Source organism: Globicephala melas, chromosome X (genome assembly GCF_963455315.2).
Source record: "Globicephala melas chromosome X, mGloMel1.2, whole genome shotgun sequence".
NCBI classification, from domain to species: Eukaryota; Metazoa; Chordata; class Mammalia; order Artiodactyla; family Delphinidae; genus Globicephala; species Globicephala melas.
The window spans coordinates 98,116,629-98,137,447 of NC_083335.1; the positions used below are offsets into that span (position 1 = coordinate 98,116,629).

Below are 20,819 nucleotides of genomic sequence, written 5' to 3' on the forward strand. Positions count from 1 at the left end.
CATTCTCTTCCATTATAGGTTATTACAGGATATTGAGTATAGTTTGCTGTGCTATACAGTAGGTCCTTGTTGGGTCGGTTATCCATTTTATATATAGTAGTGTGTATATTTTAATCCCAAACTCCTAATTTAATCCTTCCTCCCCCTTTGATAACTGTAAGTTTGTTTTCTATGTCTGTGAGTCTATTTCTGTTTTATAAGTAGGTTCATTTGTACCATTTTGTAGATTTCATATATAAGTGATATCATATGATATTTGTGTTTCTCTGTCCGGATTACTTCACTTAGTATGATAATCTGTAGGTCCGTCCATGTTGCTGCAAATGACATTATTTCATTCTTTTTTATGGCTGAGCAATACTCCATTATATTTATATTACAACATCTTCTTTACCCATTCATGTCGATGGGCATTTAGGTTGCTTCCATGTCCTGCCTATTGTGCATAGTGCTGCTATGAACATTGGGGTGCATGTATCTTTTCGAATTATGTTTTCCTCTGGGTATATGCCCAGGAGTGAGATTGCTGGATCATGTGGTAGCTCTACTTTTAGTTTTTTAGGGAACTTCCATACTGTTTTCCATAGTGGCTGCACAAATTTACATTCCTACCAGCAGTGTAGGAGGACTCCTTTTTCTCCACACCCTCTCCACAGGATGCTGCATTCTTGAACTCTATGTCATGTTATCTATAATGAGAAACTAAAGGTAATTTCATCAAATTATTTAGCTGAAAATAAAAGATTGACTGAGACTGTTTACTACTTTACTGAGGTCTGTCTGTGGAAATGGTGCACTTACCCTAGATTATGGCTGTTCTACCTTCTAAGTCTCATGGCTGTTCTACCTTCTAAGTCTCATAGACTCTATGGTACCACTGGAGCATTTGGCTATATCTTTAAATACAGAGATCTTTATCAGTGAAAAAGATTTTTCCTTCAAAGTTAGGTATCTTTTTCAGTATCAACGCATAAATGGAGTCCCATATAATTGAACTGTTTTTCCAGGTGCAGGACTTCTAGTGCTAACCATGGTCTTAACCTTATTATCTGTCATAACCTTTGCCATCTATGCTTAATCAGTTCTAACATCAGAAAACACATCAGCTGATTGGAAATTTGGGGACTTTAGGAAATTAAGGAAGACTGCAAAGTAAAAATAAACTGGGAAAAAGTAATTATTTCATAATGCCATGAGGGTATGAATTCTGCAACTAAATATCATAGTTTAGGTTAATAAAAATGTTCAGAGTTAATGTCCTAGTGTTAGAGACTTCAGTCAAATTCTGGAATAATCCAAAACAGCACAGTAGTAACCACCAGACTGTACTGTATAGCAACAAACAGGAAGTTCATGTTGACTTTTCCTTAATATTTCAAAAAAAAAATGGTTTCCCTTTCATTTGGAACAAAGGAATATAAGTGTAGTGTAGTGGAAATCTTTGGATTCAGACATACCTGGTTTTGAATCTTAACTTCATATTTCACTGTGTGTTGAAAGTAAAGGTTTCTGAAGCTCTCTGTTCTTGATATAGCTATGAAGATGAAGATTATAATAAATAGCCTACACAGTTATCATGGGAGATGAATTAATTTTTTCTTTGTGAAAGCATGTGACAGGAACAAGATGCTTAAAATGCTATTTTTTCCTGTGAATTTGATTGAGTGTTAAATTAACATTTTAAAAACTTAATCTTGGTACAGGAATGTATTTATAGGCAGATTTATAGAACACAAGTGTCTACATATTTATTAACATTCAAAAGAATAGGTAAGATTAATGAACTGGGAAAAAAATCCTGAGTTATGAAGTCCAGAAAATGCTACTGTATTATTTGGATTAAGTGTTTCTCCCCAATTTGAAGACATTTTCTCAAGGGAATCTCTGTATTATGACTTTACACATATACACATATATGTATACACATACGTATATGTACACATATATGTATACATATACAAAAGTATACACATATACTTTTGTGTATATGTTTAAATGCCTTCCTCACATATTCCTTTTACACCATTTTACCTATATCTTTGGACATTTTATGTTTCTCTGTAAGAGAACTCGCATGAAAAATCCATTTGTCACCATGTTATCATTATGTAGATAAGAAAATATAAGAGAAGCCAAATTCAAGTCCAGACAAGCTGTGAAAGGGAATGTGCACCCTCTAGTGCCCACATTTATTTCTCACAAGAGCATATACAGCTTTGCTATTTGTTTTAAATAAACATCAAATTTGATTTTAAAATAAATGGCCCAGGGTTTTCAACTTGAGCATATTACATTGTATGATTATAGATGTATTATTATGACAAGATTTCATCTATCACTTAAAAGAATATTTCCATGAACCTGTGTTAAGATGATTTTCTTGCACAGAACTGTGTTTCAAAGGGACTTTGATTTTACTGAAAATGAAAAATATGCTCCACGCATCTGTGGCTTAACAACATGTTATTTCTGGTCCTCTGGATCATGCAGTTTTTGTCCACGTGCTTTCATACTCTCTGGCTTTATAACTAATTCCTCTAATCTAGCTGGTTTTGACATATTAGAATTTGGGGGATTTCCTTAGTTTTTTTTTTTTTTTTTTTTTTGCGGTACGTGGGCCTCTCACCGCTTTGGCCTCTCCCGCCGCGGAGCACAGGCTCCGGACGCGCAGGCCCAGCGGCCATGGCTCACGGGCCCAGCCGCTGCGCCGCACGTGGGATCCTCCCGAATCCTGGCACGAACCCGCGTCCCCTGCATCGGCAGGCGGACTCTCAACTACTGCGCCACCAGGGAAGCCCTCAGTTTTTAAGGTGTGTTTCCCTGAAAGTTATATTAACAGAAGATGTAAAAGTGACTTCTTTTCAACCATATCACATTTTAGAAATAAATATTACCGATATATTTTTAAATGATTGAGATTTGTTACCAAATTAAGTTAAGAAGATTATGTTCAAGTCATTTTAATCTACCACTTGTTAAAATATTTTAGTTGTTTTACTTTTTGCAGAGAAACAATATTTTTGTAGGAGTTTTATTCTGCTCAGTACAATTAACTATCCTAGAGGTACAAAGATCAATAGCAATGCCAGATAATGCATGGAGAGTTTTCTGGCATTTATAGCTTAAAAATATTAAATTGCTGGTTTGTATTCAAGGGCATGTATTTTAAAAGGCAGTATTTTATACACATTAAACATGTAATTTGATTTGCCATAATTGACAATGAAGAAGACGCATGATTTTAAGGACAAACTTTATGTTTTGGACTAAAATCCAGATTTTGAAGCACATGTTAAATAAGGCATATTTTAGGACAAGGTAAACTACACAGAAATTGATTTTTTAGTATCTTTTAAAGATGCATTTCAGTGCAAACTGGAATCATTAAATTTTACTGTACCGAAACGATTTTTTTTTTTTTTTTCGGTATGCGGGCCTCTCACTGTTGTGGCCTCTCCCGTTGCGGAGCACAGGCTCCGGACGCGCAGGCTCAGCGGCCATGGCTCACGGGCCCAGCTGCTCCGCGGCATGTGGGATCTTCCCGGACCGGGCACGAACCTGTGTCCCCTGCATCGGCAGGCGGACTCTCAACCACTGCGCCACCAGGGAAGCCCCAAAATGTATTATTTTATGAGTGATGTGCTTAAACTTATATAAAACTGGAAATACATTTAAGCTTGTAAATAAGATCACGCAAACACAAGGAAAACATTATTTGATAGGACTGTTAATGTGGCAGGTTTATATTAACTGAGGACAGTGTTCCTTCCCATTCGTTATATTTTGTTTCAGGTGCTGTGTAAACTGTCAAAAAGAGTTTATAGGGTTCTTATTATAACTGGGAATCATAACATCCTTAGATGTTATTTAATTTGATTGCTAGCTGAACAGACTAATTTAATTGGAATATCAAAGCTCCAGTGTAAGCAAAGCTGACCTCAGCTTTGTATCTCAGGTCAAAATCGCTTTAATTAGTGAGATAAATAAATACACATTTAAGAGTAATTTTTTAAAAGTCCTTGTTAGTTTTTATTTTAAGACCAGTTTGATGGAAGCTTTGTAATTTTTGAAATTTAAAGGAAGAAGTAAAGGAAGATCAGAGAAGTTAAGTCATTTGTCCAAGGTAGCAGCATAAAGATTAAGATGGGTGATTAAAACTTGTGACAGCTGACTTTCAGTTCAGTGAGTTTGCACTGCACCATATTTACTTTACATTTAAAGCACACACATTTAAAGCGTACACGTACAAACACATACATTCACAAACATTACAAAAAAAATTTAAGGCAATCATTTGGCCCTGTTTTCCCCCTCCCACCAAGGAAAACACGCCCACACTATACAAACACGTGCATATATCTGTGTGTGTATATAAACACTATCTTGATTTAAGGGAGGTAGTTATATAAATGTTAACTTGTTTTCTCCTGATTAAATAGGATTTTGCCCTTTAATAATATTGTATAACTGTAAAAGTACAATAATCACCATATACTCAGCACATCTCAAAATCCTAGAAATACTTGATATTTTAGCCATAACAAGGTTTGTATTGTTTTTTTTTTTTTTTTTTTTTGCTGTACGCGGGCCTCTCACTGTTGTGGCCTCTGCTGTTGTGGAGCACAGGCTCCGGACGCGCAGGCTCAGCGGCCATGGCTCACGGGCCCAGCCGCTCCGTGGCATATGGGATCTTCCCGGACCGGGGCACGAACCCATGTCCCCTGCATCGGCAGGCGGACTCTCAACCACTGCGCCACCAGGGAAGCCCTGTATTGATTTTTTAAAATATTTTTAAACAAATTTCATTCAAAATTTTATAATATTTCTCTGGTTCAAATTTAATTTGTATTCTATTTATTCAATTTTTAAAAGGAAGTAACATGTGGAAACATATGGGAGGGAGGGACCAGTTTCCCCAGAAGGAAGGTTGAAGGAGAAAGAGTAGGGAGAGGTTGATCAAGAAAACCTTCACAGAAGTTGTATATCTTGGACAGAGTCTTGAAAGATGAGTAGGAGTTCATCATATGGTTTGCCATCCAGAGAGTAGCCATATACCAATATGGAATTAAAACGTGTTCTCATGTTCTAGAAATCTGAAGAAGAAAGATGATTATTAAAAAATATACTAAACAAAATTTAAAAATCTTACCTCACCTCCAGGAAGATTTCTTCCACATTGTAGTACCAGTAAAAAAGAGTCATAGTTTTGTTTCCATGAACATGAAAATGTGTGTTCTAGCTAATTAACATGTACATTAAAATTTGGTTTGTTAAGTCATCTGGTCTAGGCCTAGAGCCTTAGGATTGTGCAAGAGTTAACATATTTCACAAATGTTAATACTTTACTTTCAGGCTGCTAAAGGTGAGGCTTATAAGTTTTTATGAAATTTTATGTGCAAAGATGTTTAAAGATATAATATGGCCATTCATAACCTAGCTCACTAATCAAATTAGTTTAAGTCTGGGAGCTTGAAGGATTTATAGTTTCATAGTTTACACATGTGCGAATGATGAGTTCCAAATGGTATATTAAAAGTGACTGAATTAAAGTTTATGTAAATGTGTCATCTTAAATACTTTATGTGGCAGTCACTATATTAACGGAACACAGTAGTGCCCATTAAGAGGCTCTTCTGACATAATTAGCAGTGTTATCATAGAGCACAAATTCCATGCAATGATTTACTGTTGACAGTTCAAAATTGATAACTTTTTAAACTGCAAGTGTTCCTCTGGTTCTTTTGGATGTGTTTCTGTTTGTCTTTTATTTTTAAAATTTTTTTAACATCTTTATTGGAGTATAATTGCTTTACAATGGTGTGTTAGTTTCTGCTTTAATTTTAATTTACTTAAAATATTTACACATACACACACATATACATGCACCTGCAACACAAACATATATCTCCCAATTTAGACTGCAAGGAAGTATAATTGATCTAATTTGCATTATCTTTATGGAAAATTCAACTGGAGGAAGTAGAGTCCATTTGTACAATATGATCTTGAGGGAAAACTTAGACCTTTCGAATATTTGGTATATATGCACCATACTTGAAACTTCCAGAAAAATAGAAGATCTCTTTGGAAAAAAACCTTGGTTTGGTAATAAAATATTTGCAAAAAAAAAAAAAAAAATCAAAGATATGGTTGCTCTGTTCCATGAGACTCTACAGATCTTAGTTTTGGGGGGTTGTGATGAGTACCTTTGTAAAGGAGAGAAAATTGTCACTTCACTGTTAATCATAAATAATCACAAAGATGAGATTTTAGGTTATACTTGAAAAATATAGGACAGAATATTCATCAACTGTTACAGGAAGAAAATCATTTTGTAAATAGAGAGTTAGAAGTCATAATTTTCTTAGATAAAGAAAATTTTTTTTACATCTTTATTGGAGTATAATTGCTTTACAATGGTGTGTTAGTTTCTGCTTTACAACAAAATGAATCAGTTATATAATACATATGTTCCCATATCTCTTCCCTCTTGCGTCTCCCTCCCTCCCACCCTCCCTATCGCACCCCTCCAGGCGGTCACAAAGCACGGAGCTGATCTCCCTGTGCTATGCGGCTGCTTCCCACTAGCTATCTACCTTAAGTTTGGTAGTGTATATATGTCCATGCCTCTCTGGATAAAGTTAGACTGGATTTAAGGGATAGAGTCTGTCTGTAATAACATATAGAAGTACATTAAGTACAGAGTGAAGTGTGTTATGAGAGTAAGATGAGAGTAATAAGAAATTTTATTGATGGGCTGATTCTGAGGGTGTACAGGCCCATTATAAGCAACTTATTCTATGTCAGTTCTTTATCAATGTTTTGTGAGAGTTTTAAAAGTGAAAAAAAATAGTAGAAATGAGTGATTTTATAAAGGAAGAAAAATACATGCACAGAATCCAAGATTTAATATGGTATTGAAAATAACTCTTCAGTGTTATTCTTGAGGGTTTTGAAAAGGTACCTGAGTTACATCTGTATGATATCTTCAGTTGGTGATTAAAGACCCAGCCTCAAGTAGTGCAAAGCGTGATAAAAAATACCAGTGGCAAAACGCTGGGGAGAATAGATAGCACCCAATTTAGAAACATGTATGGATTTAAATCAGGGGAGTCTGTTAATTTGGCATACATCTCAGCAAGGATATGTAAAAAATATTCAATGCCAGTGAACATGTGAAAACTAGGGGGCAAGGCACAGAAAATGATGAAGGAAGAGCTGCCAAATAGATAAGGAATAAAGTAAATGCGCAGTTGTTACTTGGAAGCCAGGGTCTGAGTAGAAGCCAAGAAGGAGGTCTTGTTCATTTTGCTAAAAGCGGTGGAAATGTCACTGAGACTAAGCATTGAATGTGAGCCATTGGCACTCAGTAAGAGTGCACAGGAAGCCTTTTGAAAACTCTGCCTCTGCTTCCCCTTCACCCTTCCATCCTCATTGCTGGCACACAGAGATGGGGCTGGCTACTGGCAGAATACTGGAGGGAAAACAAGTGCTAGCAGCTGACAGTTAAGTCCCAGAATGCTAAGGGATGGTATTGAATGTTAGATCTTGGAGTATGGGCTGACTGTATATTACATTGAGACAAAAAGTTTTAGTAAGAAAATCATAGATATGGTTGAAGCAACAAGCCCAAATTGAAGCCACAGAAAAAAAAAAAAGTAAACAGAATATTACATGAGCAATAGCTCAGCTTAAATCATGTAAGAATTGGGTTTAGGTTCCACCTATTGCCAAAGGAATCAAGACATCACAAAGATGAAAGAAAAGAGAAAAAGAAAGTCTAACTAACACCTAAGAATAGTACAAACTCATTGATACTTTGTTCCATTACATTTCAGAAAGAAAGTGTAACATATTAACACACATGCTTATGAATAGATATAGTTTTCCTAGGTAAAGCACTTTACTCACAACTTCCCTTAAAAAATATTTGAAATCCCTTAAAAATAAATCTGTAACTTAGTTCATACAGTGTTCTGCCTATGTTTTCCTCTAAGAGTTTGATAGTGTCTGGCCTTACATTTAGGTCTTTAATCCATTTTGAGTTTATTTTTGTGTATGGTGTTAGGAAATGTTCTAATTTCATTCTTTCATGTGTAGCTGTCCAGTTTTCCCAGCACCACTTATGAAAGAGGCTGTCTTTTCTCCATTGTGTATTCTTTGCTCCCTTTATCAAAGATAAGCTGACCATGTGTGTGTGGGTTTATCTCTGGGCTTTCTATCCTGTTCCATTGATCTATCTTTCTGTTTTTGTGCCAGTACCATACTGTCTTGATTACTGTAGCTTTTGTAGTATAGTCTGAAGTCAGGGAGCCTGATTCCTCCAGCTCCGTTTTTCTTTCTGAAGATTGCTTTGGCTACTCGGGGTCTTCCGTGTTTCCATACAAATTGTGAATTTTTTTGTTCTAGCTCTGTGAAAAATGCCATTGGTAGTTTGATACGGATTGCATTGAATCTGTAGATTGCTTTGGGTAGTAAAGTCATTTTCACAATGTTGATTCTTCCAATCCAAGAACATGGTATATCTCTCCATCTGTTTGTATCATCTTTAATTTCCTTCATCAGTGTCTCATAGTTTTCGGCATACAGGTCTTTTGTCTCCTTAGGTAGGTTTATTCCAGTCAGAATGGCCATCATCAAAAAATCTACAAACAATAAATGCTGGAGAGGGTGTGGAGAAAAGGAAACCCTCATGCACTGTTGGTGGGAATGTAAATTAATACAGCCACTATGGAGAACAGTATGGAGGTTCCTTAAGAAACTAAAAATAGAACTACCACATGACCCAGCAATCCCACTACTGGGCATATACCCTGAGAAAACCATAATTCAAAAAGACACATGTACCACAATGTTTATCGCAGCACTATTTACAAGAGCCAGGACATGGAAGCAACCTAAGTGTCCATCTACAGATGAATAGATAAAGAAGATGTGGCACATATAAACAATGGAATATTACTCAGCCATAAAAAGAAATGAAATTGAGTTATTTGTAGTGAGGTGGATGGACCTAGAGTCTGTCATACAGAGTGATGTAAGTCAGAAAGAGAAAAACAAATATATATGGAATCTAAAAAAAAAAGGTTCTGATGAACCTAGGGGTAGGACAGGAATAAAGACGCAGACATAGAGAGTGGACTTGAGGACACGGGGAGGGGGAAGGGTAAGCTGGGACAAAGTGAGAGAGTGGCATGGACATATATACACTACGAAATGTAAAATAGATGGCTAGCACGAAGCAGCTGCATAGCACAGGGAGATCAGCTTGGTGCTTTGTGACCACCTAGAGGGGTGGGATAGGGAGGGTGGGAGAGAGACGCAAGAGGGAAGGGATATGGGGATATATATACACATATAGCTGATTCACTTTGTTATACAGCAAAAACTAACACAACATTGTAAAACAGTTATACTCCAATAAACATGTTAAAGAAAATTAAAAAAAATAAAAAAATATTAAAATAAATAAATAAATCTGTAAATCAAAAGAGTATAATCACTCTCTAAAAGATACTTATGTAAAGAGCAAGGTCAGTCATCTTTTGCAGTCTCTTTCCAAATCTATAAAATCGGACAAACAAAAACATTGAATGAGGAAAGACCTCTCTATGGGATTTTACATCCTGTTGCCTGAATTGATCTGAATTATTAGAACTACATGCCAACTGGTGCCCAGGCCTCCCTTAAAATCTTCACAGTCTGAGCAGCAAGCAAACGGTTATCATGGTGTTGACTCCACAAAGGCTTCATTGTGTGGAGATAACCAATTTACCTGGCAGAGTCTCTAGTCTAGAAACTGATTTAATCTTAATTCATTGAAAAGGTGTTTTTTGATTATCCTAAACAAAAGTCGCAGCGTGAGCTGAGCCCCAGTTGTATGTCTAAAGCATTTTTTGTCAAATGGATGCTTCGCTAAACCAAACTCCTTGATAATGTAGACTGCTGCATTTTCATCTCTGTTATCTGTGGAGTTTAATACTATGTCTGGCATATAATAAGCACTTAGTGTATATTTTGTGGCAGAAACGGAGGTAGAGATGTGTTTTAAAAGGAAACATGCAGTTTCACATTTTTCAGAAAGACAGATGTCTAAAAGTATTATGATTTTTTGGAAAACTATTTATTTTCAAACTGAATAAATATCCTTTACCTTTTTTTTGCCATTGATTAGAGGTGGTGGTAAAGGATAATTATAACACATGTTCAAACAAGACCAATGTAAATTCCAGGCCTGGTGAAAACTTTCTCCAACATAGGCCGTAGCAGATCTCTCCCAGCTGTGATGCCAGCTTAGCACCTTGAGTCAACTTCTAGTTTCATGGACCTGTAGGTGGATGTGAGCAATCTTTAACAGAGATACTCTGAATCAAAAGGGTGTGGGACCACAAAAACCAAGTCTAAAGGGAGAATTTGACATTGAATCGTGGATATTCACATCTCACGTTTATGACTCAGAGAGTATTTGACGTGTGATTGAGTCAGACTAGTGTAAAGGTGAAGGGACAGATTTGACCAGAGTGACCAACGTGGATTATATCAAGAAGCCAAGTTTCCAAAATAGAAATCTTCTAGTGGATAAGAGTCAACGAAGGATTTCACTTCATTGGGGGAGGGACAAGACTGCAGTATGGCTCCTTGGCTCCCTAAGAAACTTGAAGAGAGATTTGTTTCTAGAAGTAAAGTATAGGGTTAAGAGGTCTGAAATTTTGCTCTTTATCCTAAGAAAAATGGAAAATCTTTGAGTGGCTTAATGAATGAAGGTTATATAATCAGATATCTTTTAGAAATGATAATTTCACCAGTAGTGCATGGAACAGATGGGAGGGTTCCAGAAAGGTTGCCTAGAACCAGTGGAGAGGCCATTTCAGTAGTTTTGGTCACATTTAATGGCAAGATCAGTGAGGATGCCAACTGTAGAGATCCTGAGCAGCAGATAGATTCACAAGAAATAGAATGTTTGATGGATTAGACTTTGCTAAATATGTGAGGGAAGGGAGAGGAGGGTATCAAAGGTGATAGACAGTGATGCCATTCACAGGTCTGAGGACACTGGGAGGGTACCAGTTTGGGAGCGAAAATCAAACATTAGGTCTTGACATTATATATTGAAAGAGCTCTTACAGCATGCAAGTGGGATCATCCAGTAGGTGGATGGTTATGTAGCTATGGAGCTCAGAAGAAATGCTTGAAGTAGAGATATCTGTATCGGAGTCATTGATATATATATATTGTGGTTAAGGTCATTAGCATGATTAAGATTGCTAGTGAGAGAGTAATATAATAGGATAGAAGATGACTGGAAATGAACTGGGCCTTGATAAACTTCAGCATGTAATAACAGGATGGAAGAGGATGAGCCTGCAAAGAAAAAATTATCCGTGGTCATAGAAATAGAAGACAAAATAAATAGAGGGGGATCATGGAGGCAAAAAAAGAATTTCAAAGAAGAGTATGGTCAACAACAGTGTTAAGTGTTGCTAGATGGCAAGAAAGTAAAACTCTCCATTGGCTTTAGTGACATGATTCCTTTATTAATATGTTTTTGTTAAGAAACAACATTGAGTGGATTAAGGAGTGAAGAGGAGATGGGGAACTGACAGGAAACTGGACAACTGTTGCAAAACATTTGCCTTTGCAGAAGATAAGAGAATGGTCAGAGGAGAATATGGAGGTCAAGAGAGTGTTGATTTTTTAATAAAGGAATCAATAAAAATATGTTTAAATTTCCATATGAAGAATTAACTTGAGAGGGAGGGGTTGAATTTACAGTGGATACATTAAAAAAAAATTGAGAGACTCAAATGCCTGAGAAGAAGTAAGAGAATGAAGTACAAAATGCAGGTAGAGGGATTAGCTTTAAGTAAAAGAAGAGAAACTCATTTGAAGGGAAAGGAATGAGAAGGGCACAGGCAGGTAAGATTGGATATTTGGACATAGGAAGTGGAAGGGAGAAATTCTAGTCTGATAATTGCACTTTTCTCTGTAAAGTAGGAAACAATGTCATCTGTTGATAGGTGGAGAAAGAAGATGGATGAGAGCTTTTTTTCATTTTGGTTGATTTTTTTTTCCCTTGTTGGTTTTTTATTTTAAATATAGCAGTGTGTATATGTCAATCCCAAAGAAAAAAGACAGATCAGAGCTTTGAGAGCTTTGGGAAAAGTTTGAAATAGTTCCTGTGGAGAGTCAGAGCTCAAGGTGAAAAAATTAAATATGGCAGGATGCTGGGTTCATTTGAGGCTGTTGATCATTGCCTTAGTCTGGGTTTCCACAAGAGTGGATCTAGAGACAAAGATTTGGTGCAGGTAGTTTTTTTAGGAAGTAATCCCAGGAAGCAAAGTGAGGAAGTGAGATAAGAAAAAGGCAGCCATTACAGGATGATACATGAGCAGGTTAACAATGGAGGCAACTGTGCTCAATCCTGCTGGGAACCTTCTGAGACACTGTGTGTAATATCCCTCAAGGTGGTTGCACTGAAGGCAAGGGAGCTGGGATATTTATCTACCAACTCCCGGCTCTCACTAGCTGAGGGTCACCACTGAGGTATTAACATCCCAGTACTCCTGGCCTGCCCCATGCACTGGCAAGTGAATGTCCACCGGCGGAGACACACACAGATTTTTATACTGGACTAAAAGAAAAACAAAAATGCCCTTCTTAAGACATTCTGATGGAAAACATGCACTGGATTTGGTGGGTGGCTAAATGACCATAGTTGAAGACTGTTGATTTCATAAATTAACATCAATGAGAAAGATTTTTAGTAGCATGCAACAGGACTCTTAAAATCAGCATTACAAGTGAAGAAATAGGAAACCTAATAGTTAAACTTATGCAAAAAACAAATGTAGGAAAGATAACCACCATATATGATAAAATAAAACACGATAAATATTTATAATCCATATGCAAATGAAATAAGGGATTGACATTTAATTATGTGGAATTTAGAATAAAAAATCTCTGAATTCAGATCTCTGTTTCTTCTATTTCCAGTTGGGTAGCCTTGGTAAATAAAAACTTAGTACATATTTATTACTATGAATCAGGTCCTCTTTGAGGTGAAGGATATAATGGTGAACAAGATGAATTAAGTTTCGTCCGTATGGTACTAACAGTCTGAGAGCAATTGACTTAATTTCTCTGAGCCTCCATCTCCTCATATGAGCAGAGAGATTGGTAGTACATTACCACTGATTTTTGTAAGAAAACAAAAGGCTTTTGGAAGTGTTTTGTGTTCTGTGAAACTCTTTATCAGTTTAATTTTAAAACAATAGCCTGCAAATAACATGAAAAATTCTAACAGGTTTATATGATTTAAAGCCCTGAAATTTGAGTTGATTGAACTCATAGGCTACCTCAATGAAAGTACTCATAAAGAAGATAATTGTCTATTCTTTCCTGATTATACTAAACACCACTGATATGATCTTTTTAGGAACCACATTTTAAGGAAAGTAAGATACTGACAAACCATGGAATATCCATTGAAGTAACTAGGAGTAGGGTAGGCTGACCATCAGATATCTTCTAGTGGATTTAAAGAGTTGATTTCAACTATTTGAGGGTTGTATTGGAAAAGAAGCTACAGCATGGTGATTACAGTACATTACTTGGTGTCTTAAATCTTGTATTTGTATTTTTGGTCTACTCCACAGATTTCCTATGAAAATTGAGTAAGTCATTGATTTTTCTGGATAACTTTCATTTGTTTGTTTGCCTGTTTGTTTTGTTTAATAAACAATTGGATTAGATGATCTCTAAATTCCCGTTATCATAGATTCTTTACAGATGCTGATAAAATCTATAGGTTCTTTCTCAAGAAAAATGCACACACATTCAGAATTGTGCCTGAAATTTCAAGTGATTCATAGACATTCTCCACCCTTGGAACTCACCTTACTCCCTTGAAAATATTTGCTTTAAGTAGACCTGAATCACCTCATCAGAGTTAATAGTTTATTCCCAGTAGCTCCATAGATATCTGCGATAAAAGAATGTTTGGGAATAACAGTGTGGGTGATCACGTATCTATTGCAGCATAACAACCCACCTCAAAATTTAATGGTTTATTTATTTATTTATCATATCTCACAATTTTGCAATGTGGGCAGGGCTCTTTGGGCAGTTCCATGGCTCTGAGTGGAGTCAGCTAGAGCACTTCCTTGGTTGTATTCAGCTGGTGTTTGAGTTGGGTCAGAAGGTCAAAGAAGGCTTTATTCACTTGCCTGGTGCTGCATGCTCTTTCACGTGGTCTTTCCACCTGGCAAGCCTGAGCTTTTGTAAAGCACTTTAGGATCCTTCAACGTCTTATATAACACTTGCCTTCTCAGAGTGTGTGTTCTACGAGGACAAGATCCAAGGTGCAAGCACTTATCAAGCCCATGCTTGCGTTACACGTACTAATATCCCTCCCATTTGCTATAGCAAGTCATATGACCAAACACAGCGTCAATATGGTTGGAGACAACACGAAGGGCATGAGTATCCGAGGTATGGTTTAATGGGGGCCACCAAAAGGAATTTTTTGTTTACTGTAAGTACATTCCAAAAAGAAAGAGAGTTATCTTGGAAAGTACTAACTTTTCAATCATGCAGACATTCAAACAAAGGCTGAGGAATAACTTATAGAGGTAACTTGTAGAGGTCATTGCTACATTGAGATGAATAAAATGACCTCTGTGATCATGAGACTGGATCAAAGCTGACTCCAAATTTTGAGCCATCCTGACCAGGGAAATAGTAATGCTGTTAACAGTAATAGGGGCATCAGGCAGAAGTTTCAGTTTGGGAAAAAATGGTAAATGTTGATAGATTGCTTTTTTTTCCCATATAGAAGAAAGATATAATCAAGAAATAATGACCCTTATTTTTCCCTGTCTTAGGTTGGATGTCGATATAACTGAACTTCACAGTTGGATTACTCGTTCAGAAGCTGTGTTGCAGAGTCCTGAATTTGCAGTCTATCGGAAGGAAGGCAACTTCTCAGACCTTAAAGAAAAAGTCAATGTAGGTTATGCATTATTTTTTATGTATTTTGCTAAGTTTTGCTGCTTGTAAACTCTGTGCTCTGAACTCTTATTCTCTTAAAGTTGAAAAGATTAAAGTGATATGATATAATGCTTTTAAAGATATCTTTGAAATATATTTTACATATCAAGTAGAATCAAAGTTTAGTATAGAGAAATGTTTACTGATTCTGCTGTGACTAATGAGGAATACTTTTTGTAAACCTTCTTTAACTTTTATATTACTTAGCTGTAAATTAACAACTTTGTAACATGAACTCATATTGATTTCCCTTCATATATTGTTCTTTCACCTGAAGGCTGATATTTTAGCAGGCTTGCAGAACAGAATGGAATAGAATAGACCCGACCCTTAGGAATACTAAAGACCCTGTTTGTGCTCTCACTGTCATCAAAATGTTATACTTCAAAATCATTAATAATTGTCATAAGTTATAACATATTTGCATTTTCTGGATATGTACGTATTACATTAACATAACTAAAAGTTGCCCGGCCTTTTTATTTTTTTATAAAAGATTGTTTGCTGGTTTTATTTCCTACTGAGACATTATAGTTTCATCCTTTGCAATAGGGATTTTTATTAATTTAATAAGAGCTGTTTCATCTTCAGGGACATTATCAAGGCTTTGATTTTTCAACTTCGACTTATAAACATCCATTTTTGGTATATAATTGGCAATAGTTTGTGAGGAAATTTCTCACAGGCAGAGTGAATATTCTGCAGTGGGCAGGCTAAAGAAACAGGTATTCTGAATGTTAAATAATTTTAGCTATAGGAAGATCACATGTGCGGATTCACTCTGCTTTATCTTTCCAGCATTTGATTTCATGAATTACAAAATCTATTAGATGTTTACAAATACAACACTAACACAGATACAAGGGAATACCTGCCGTGGGGTTGGAACTTTTGGAGAACAAAAAAATCTTCTTCTAGGAGAAAAAATTCTGTTTTTTTAGGCTGCTTGAGGGGGAGAGAGAATTTCATCAACATTGCTCAGAGTTGACTGTTTATAAATGGGAAAGTTATTTTAAATTTCTTATTGGCTTTCTATGGTATTCTGTTATCAGCTTAATAACGGACTATTATAGATAGTTTCAAGAAAAGGGAATTATGATTATATTGTTAATGTTTTAGTTTTAAAATTAAACTGAATGATAACATGTAGAAAATAGCGAAATATCTTATTTCAGAGTATACTTATTCAAAGGTATATTCTTTGTTACAATTTTTGAGGGAAAGTCTACAAGTAGAAAATTACTTAGAGAAGATGAACTCTAATTATGTGTCGGAGTTCATGTGACATACTCGACCACTGAAAGTATGAATCACCTTGGGTAGACATTTTATTAGCTAATTAAATATTTTTTATCTATCTGAATAATCTACTTAACTGTTTGCCATCCTATTTCTGTGTCTTAAAATAGCTTTGATCAAGCAGGAAAATTGAATTCTAGCATTTCCAGACTATAAATTTAAAAATTTCCTGTTATCATATGGTTACCTAGAAGCAATTTGCATTTAATCAATAGTGTCCAGCAATGAGAGACTGCAAGTGCTAAAAACAATGTACAATACTGTATGAGTGGTTTTCTGATGCTTCGTTGAGTCACCTTTATCAACTTTTACTCTCATATTCTGAAATAAAAACATCATTCTTAATTGCCTACTAAAATAGGACATGAAATGATTTACCTAGACATTTCCTTCAGGCTAAATATAAGGTATATGTATTTAAAAAAATCCTTGAGAGAAATACATAGTAATGGTGATGGATATGCAGTTTAGGCATACATTAATTTTCTTGCTTCTTCACCTGTCAGTTTATGTAGGTTATTTTGAACACATGGGAGGCCTATCTCATGAGCTTGAGTGCTATTAATTCATTTTTAGGCATTCATTAAAAATGGCTAAATAATACCTCCTCTTTTTTTTTTCACTTGAAGTAATAAATGAATGAAGGAATCAAGCACTTTCAGCCAATTAGAATATCCTAGGACACTGTCACTTCAGATTTATATACTTTTAAATCTAACAAAAATTTTCCTTCTCTATTAACAATGTGTTTTATCCATACAATTAACATAATACACTTTTTTAAAAGTTGAGTTCTAGGGGACATATCTACTCAAAGTGTGGTCCCTGGACAACCAGTATTGGCATCATCTGTGAGCTTCTTAGAACTGTAGGATTGATTTCAGGCTTGATAAATCAGAATTTGCATTTAAACAAGATCCACAGGTGATTCCTACGTACATAAATGTTGGAGAATCAATACACAATGGGAGACTTTACCAGACTCCTAGGTGTTCTTCACTCATTCTGTTAATGTCACCATAGTTCAGAATTTCCAGCTGACTTAACAGGTATAGCTACTCAACTTCTTGAACTGAGCACATGATAATGTAAGTTAGTAATTAAACCAACAAAACAAGCTCTTCTTACCCCAAGGTGATTTTATACCTCTACAGTGTTCTCCTGAAAAGCTTTCCTACTAGCCATTAAGGTCGATAGGCCTTGGGCTCTTCCTGGGACTTACACTTGCTTACACCCATACCAAATCAACTTTTCACCAAGTTCTGTGGGAAATCTTCAAGCCAATTAATTCTACCGTTCCCTTATCTCTGTTATCTGTGCTTGCCACGGAGAATATAGGAACCTCTATTCACCTGTCCTTTCTTGTATCTTCGTCTCTATGCTCTTCTGTACTCTTTCCTCTGTCTCACTTTCTCTTCTTTGTGCTTTCTCACACTCATTCACTGTGCACTCGGAAACCCTTCTTCCAAAACAGACTTTCTCTCCTGTATACCCGTTTTGTTCATATATGGAATTTATCGGGTCGGCCAAAAAGTTTGTTCGGGTTTTTCTGTAAGATGGAAAAAAGCCCGAATGAACTTTTTGGCCAACCCAATACTTTTACCCTTAAGATCACCACGAAGATTAATGACTCACTCCTCCACTCCTTTAGAATTGCTAGTTTACTCACTTCTCAGGGTCACTTCCAAAGGTACCACCCTTAATGTAAAACTGTCACTTCCCTTGTGTTTCATGCCAAGTGGCCATCTGTCATTCACCAATTTATTCTATTATTTTCTCTTCGAAAACTTTGGCATCAGGTTCACAGTCTCCTCCACCCAAGTTATGCCTTTATCCTTAAAAATCTCAGCCCACGTGGACTATCTTGCTGTCTCCAAAAGCTTCCATTTCCCTCTTCTCCTCAATTCACCTACCCACTTGCATTAACAATACTGTAGATGTTTCGCTGCCAGACATTACTCCATTTCGGAAAAAACACACTTTAATAGACTCATCAGTAATTCTTCCTAAGCTTTCCATACTTCCCTAGTAAATTTTCTCAACTTTTCTTAACTATTATTTCAAGTTTTTATAGGCTTCTTAAACTTTTCCCCACCATTTACAGTAGGTGACTTTCCCTCCTACTTTAGTTAAAATAATTTCTCTTAAATTATGTGTATTTGTGCTCACGGTCTCTTTATTTCCCTCTGCCTTGGTGGTAGAGACTGTGTTTTGGCTCATTAGGGCTATTCTCAGGGGGTGTGTGTTCAATATCTTCACTGTCTGTGTCCTCAGGAACCTGCTTCCATTCAGCCACACATCCATTTCTTCAATGTCTCCCTATTTTCTGGGTCTTTATCATCAGCCTTTAAACAGGCTGTTTTTCCATCTTTCCATCCTATCCTATAAATATATATGTGAATATTTGTGTGCCTTATTTTCTCAACTTCTCTGCAGGACTAGACCCTATTAACCTCTTAGTCCTTCATGAAATTCTTTCCTCCTTTGGATTATGGAATACCACTCTCTATTGTTTACCTTTTTAACGTTTTTGCCGTTTTGTTCCATCTTGTTTTTCCTTTAATATTGAAATTCTGTACAGTTCTTCCCTTGTTTTCCTCTCTAGATTATCCTCATTACTTCCCATTCAAATAGCATCTATTTTCTAATGACTCCCAAATGTGTATCTTTAGCTCGTGTCTCTCCCTTAAAGCCTAGTCCAGTATATCTAATTGCGTAATAGACACATTTACTTGAATGTTTGCCTGCAAACTTAAACTTCAGTCTCTCTCCAGCACTCCTTTATTCCTTCTTTTTACTTTTCTTCTTCCAGCAACCTCATCCAGAAACCTAAAAGCTAACTGGGTCATCTAGATTTTTTTTTCTACCATTCACACGTCTACCCTTTGACAAGTTCATTTAATCTCATTCCCTTAACAGCTCTTGAAACTGTCCAGTTCTCTCTATTCCCATCACCACAACCCTGACTAAAGCTAATATTATGGCTGACTTTGGTTTAAGATGACAGTCCCTAGCTGGTCTTCACTGCCACTAATGTTGTATTACTTTAGAAGTTTTCACATCACTTCTGCCAGAGTGAACTTACTAAAACATAAGTAGTATCCTGTTATGCCTCTGTTTACATTCATTTGAGAAAAAAAAGAGCAGCCACTGAGACCCAGGAGCTGGGTTGGCACTGCAGTTAGGCCTTGGAGGTGCTAGATGCTGTACTAGTACTTGCAGCTAGTCTGTAATGTTCTCATGTTGAATATGACAAACAACTCCGAATGCTCACCTCAGACAGGGCCACTCCACAGTCATGATGGATCACGACAAAAATGTGACCATTGTGTAATTATGTCTCAATACAGTAAAAAATACTAACATTGTCCAAACCACCCAAAATGACCAAATATCCCTCCTCTTCACTAATATGACAGATTATGCTCCTTTACTAATCATGGCTTTAGCCTCTACATTCTTTCTGCCATCTAGATAAGAAGATTTAAGATATCCAATCATAGAATCACCTCCACTTCCTTACAGCTTCTAATTAAAGGCAAAGCCTTGCTTCCTTGACCACCCACATCACCTTACACAAGCCCAAACCCTATAAACTATTTGTAACATCCTCTTAGAGACATACCCCCATAGTTCCCTATTACATGCCATGTCTCTTGTTGCAACTAGTAAATCAACTTAACTTTGTTCATCTACAGGCAGGTTCCTGGTGGCCTTTGACTGAAAGGCATTGGCAAAGTCACTGTCTTCATGTTGCCCTTATGCAGACTACCATGACCTAATTCCTTTTTACTTATCCAAGCTGATTTCTCGCCATTGTTACATTGATTATATTGTTGGTTTCTAGAAACTAGGGACTGGAACTTAATCTGATTGGGTTTTGTTTGTTTGTTCGTTTGCTTTTAGTTTGGCTTAGTTTGGTTTTGGTATGCAGTGTGTAACATAGGCGCCTGGTATTTAATCCAATTAATGTTTGATTATGTGAATAAGTGATTTTTTTTTCAGTTCTGCAGGCACGTTTTAAGTCAGGCTCTGCTACCAATATGAAGGATATAACAACTTCTGAATAAACATTTGAGTGAATAAATTACTTTTTCTGTCAAAGGGTAAAACTTCATTATAGAATCTTAAGTGAATAGAAAATTAATTGCTTCTATAGTCAGAGTAGGACTCTGGGGGATGTGGGACTTACTTTCATATTAATTAGAAAAGATGTCATGAAAAGAAGAGGGCTTTAAGAGATGCCGGTAAAGAAGGAGGACAAGAGGTCATGAGTGTTTTTAATCAGCTTATTAAAGAACTAGTAAACTTCTTTTTCCTGTATACTTTGCTTAAAACTTATGTTAATTATGTTTCTTTTTTAAAATAATACAACTAAATTGCCTTTTTTGATCAATTATCTTATTTTTTGAATTATAATTTACATACAATATTAGTTTCGTGTGCCCAGCATAGTGATTTGAATTGCC

At 36.2% G+C, this 20,819-nt stretch overlaps 1 protein-coding gene across 1 annotated transcript in view; it reads left to right on the top strand.

Annotated features, from left to right (window-relative positions):
• DMD (dystrophin) overlaps nt 1-20,819 on the top strand; it is a 2,243,521-nt gene that overhangs the window by 798,734 nt on the left and 1,423,968 nt on the right. Inside the window, exon 18 of the mRNA XM_060293058.2 lies at nt 14,886-15,009. Within this exon, the coding sequence (XP_060149041.1) occupies nt 14,886-15,009 (124 nt within the window). The remainder of the gene's footprint in view (nt 1-14,885; nt 15,010-20,819) is intronic.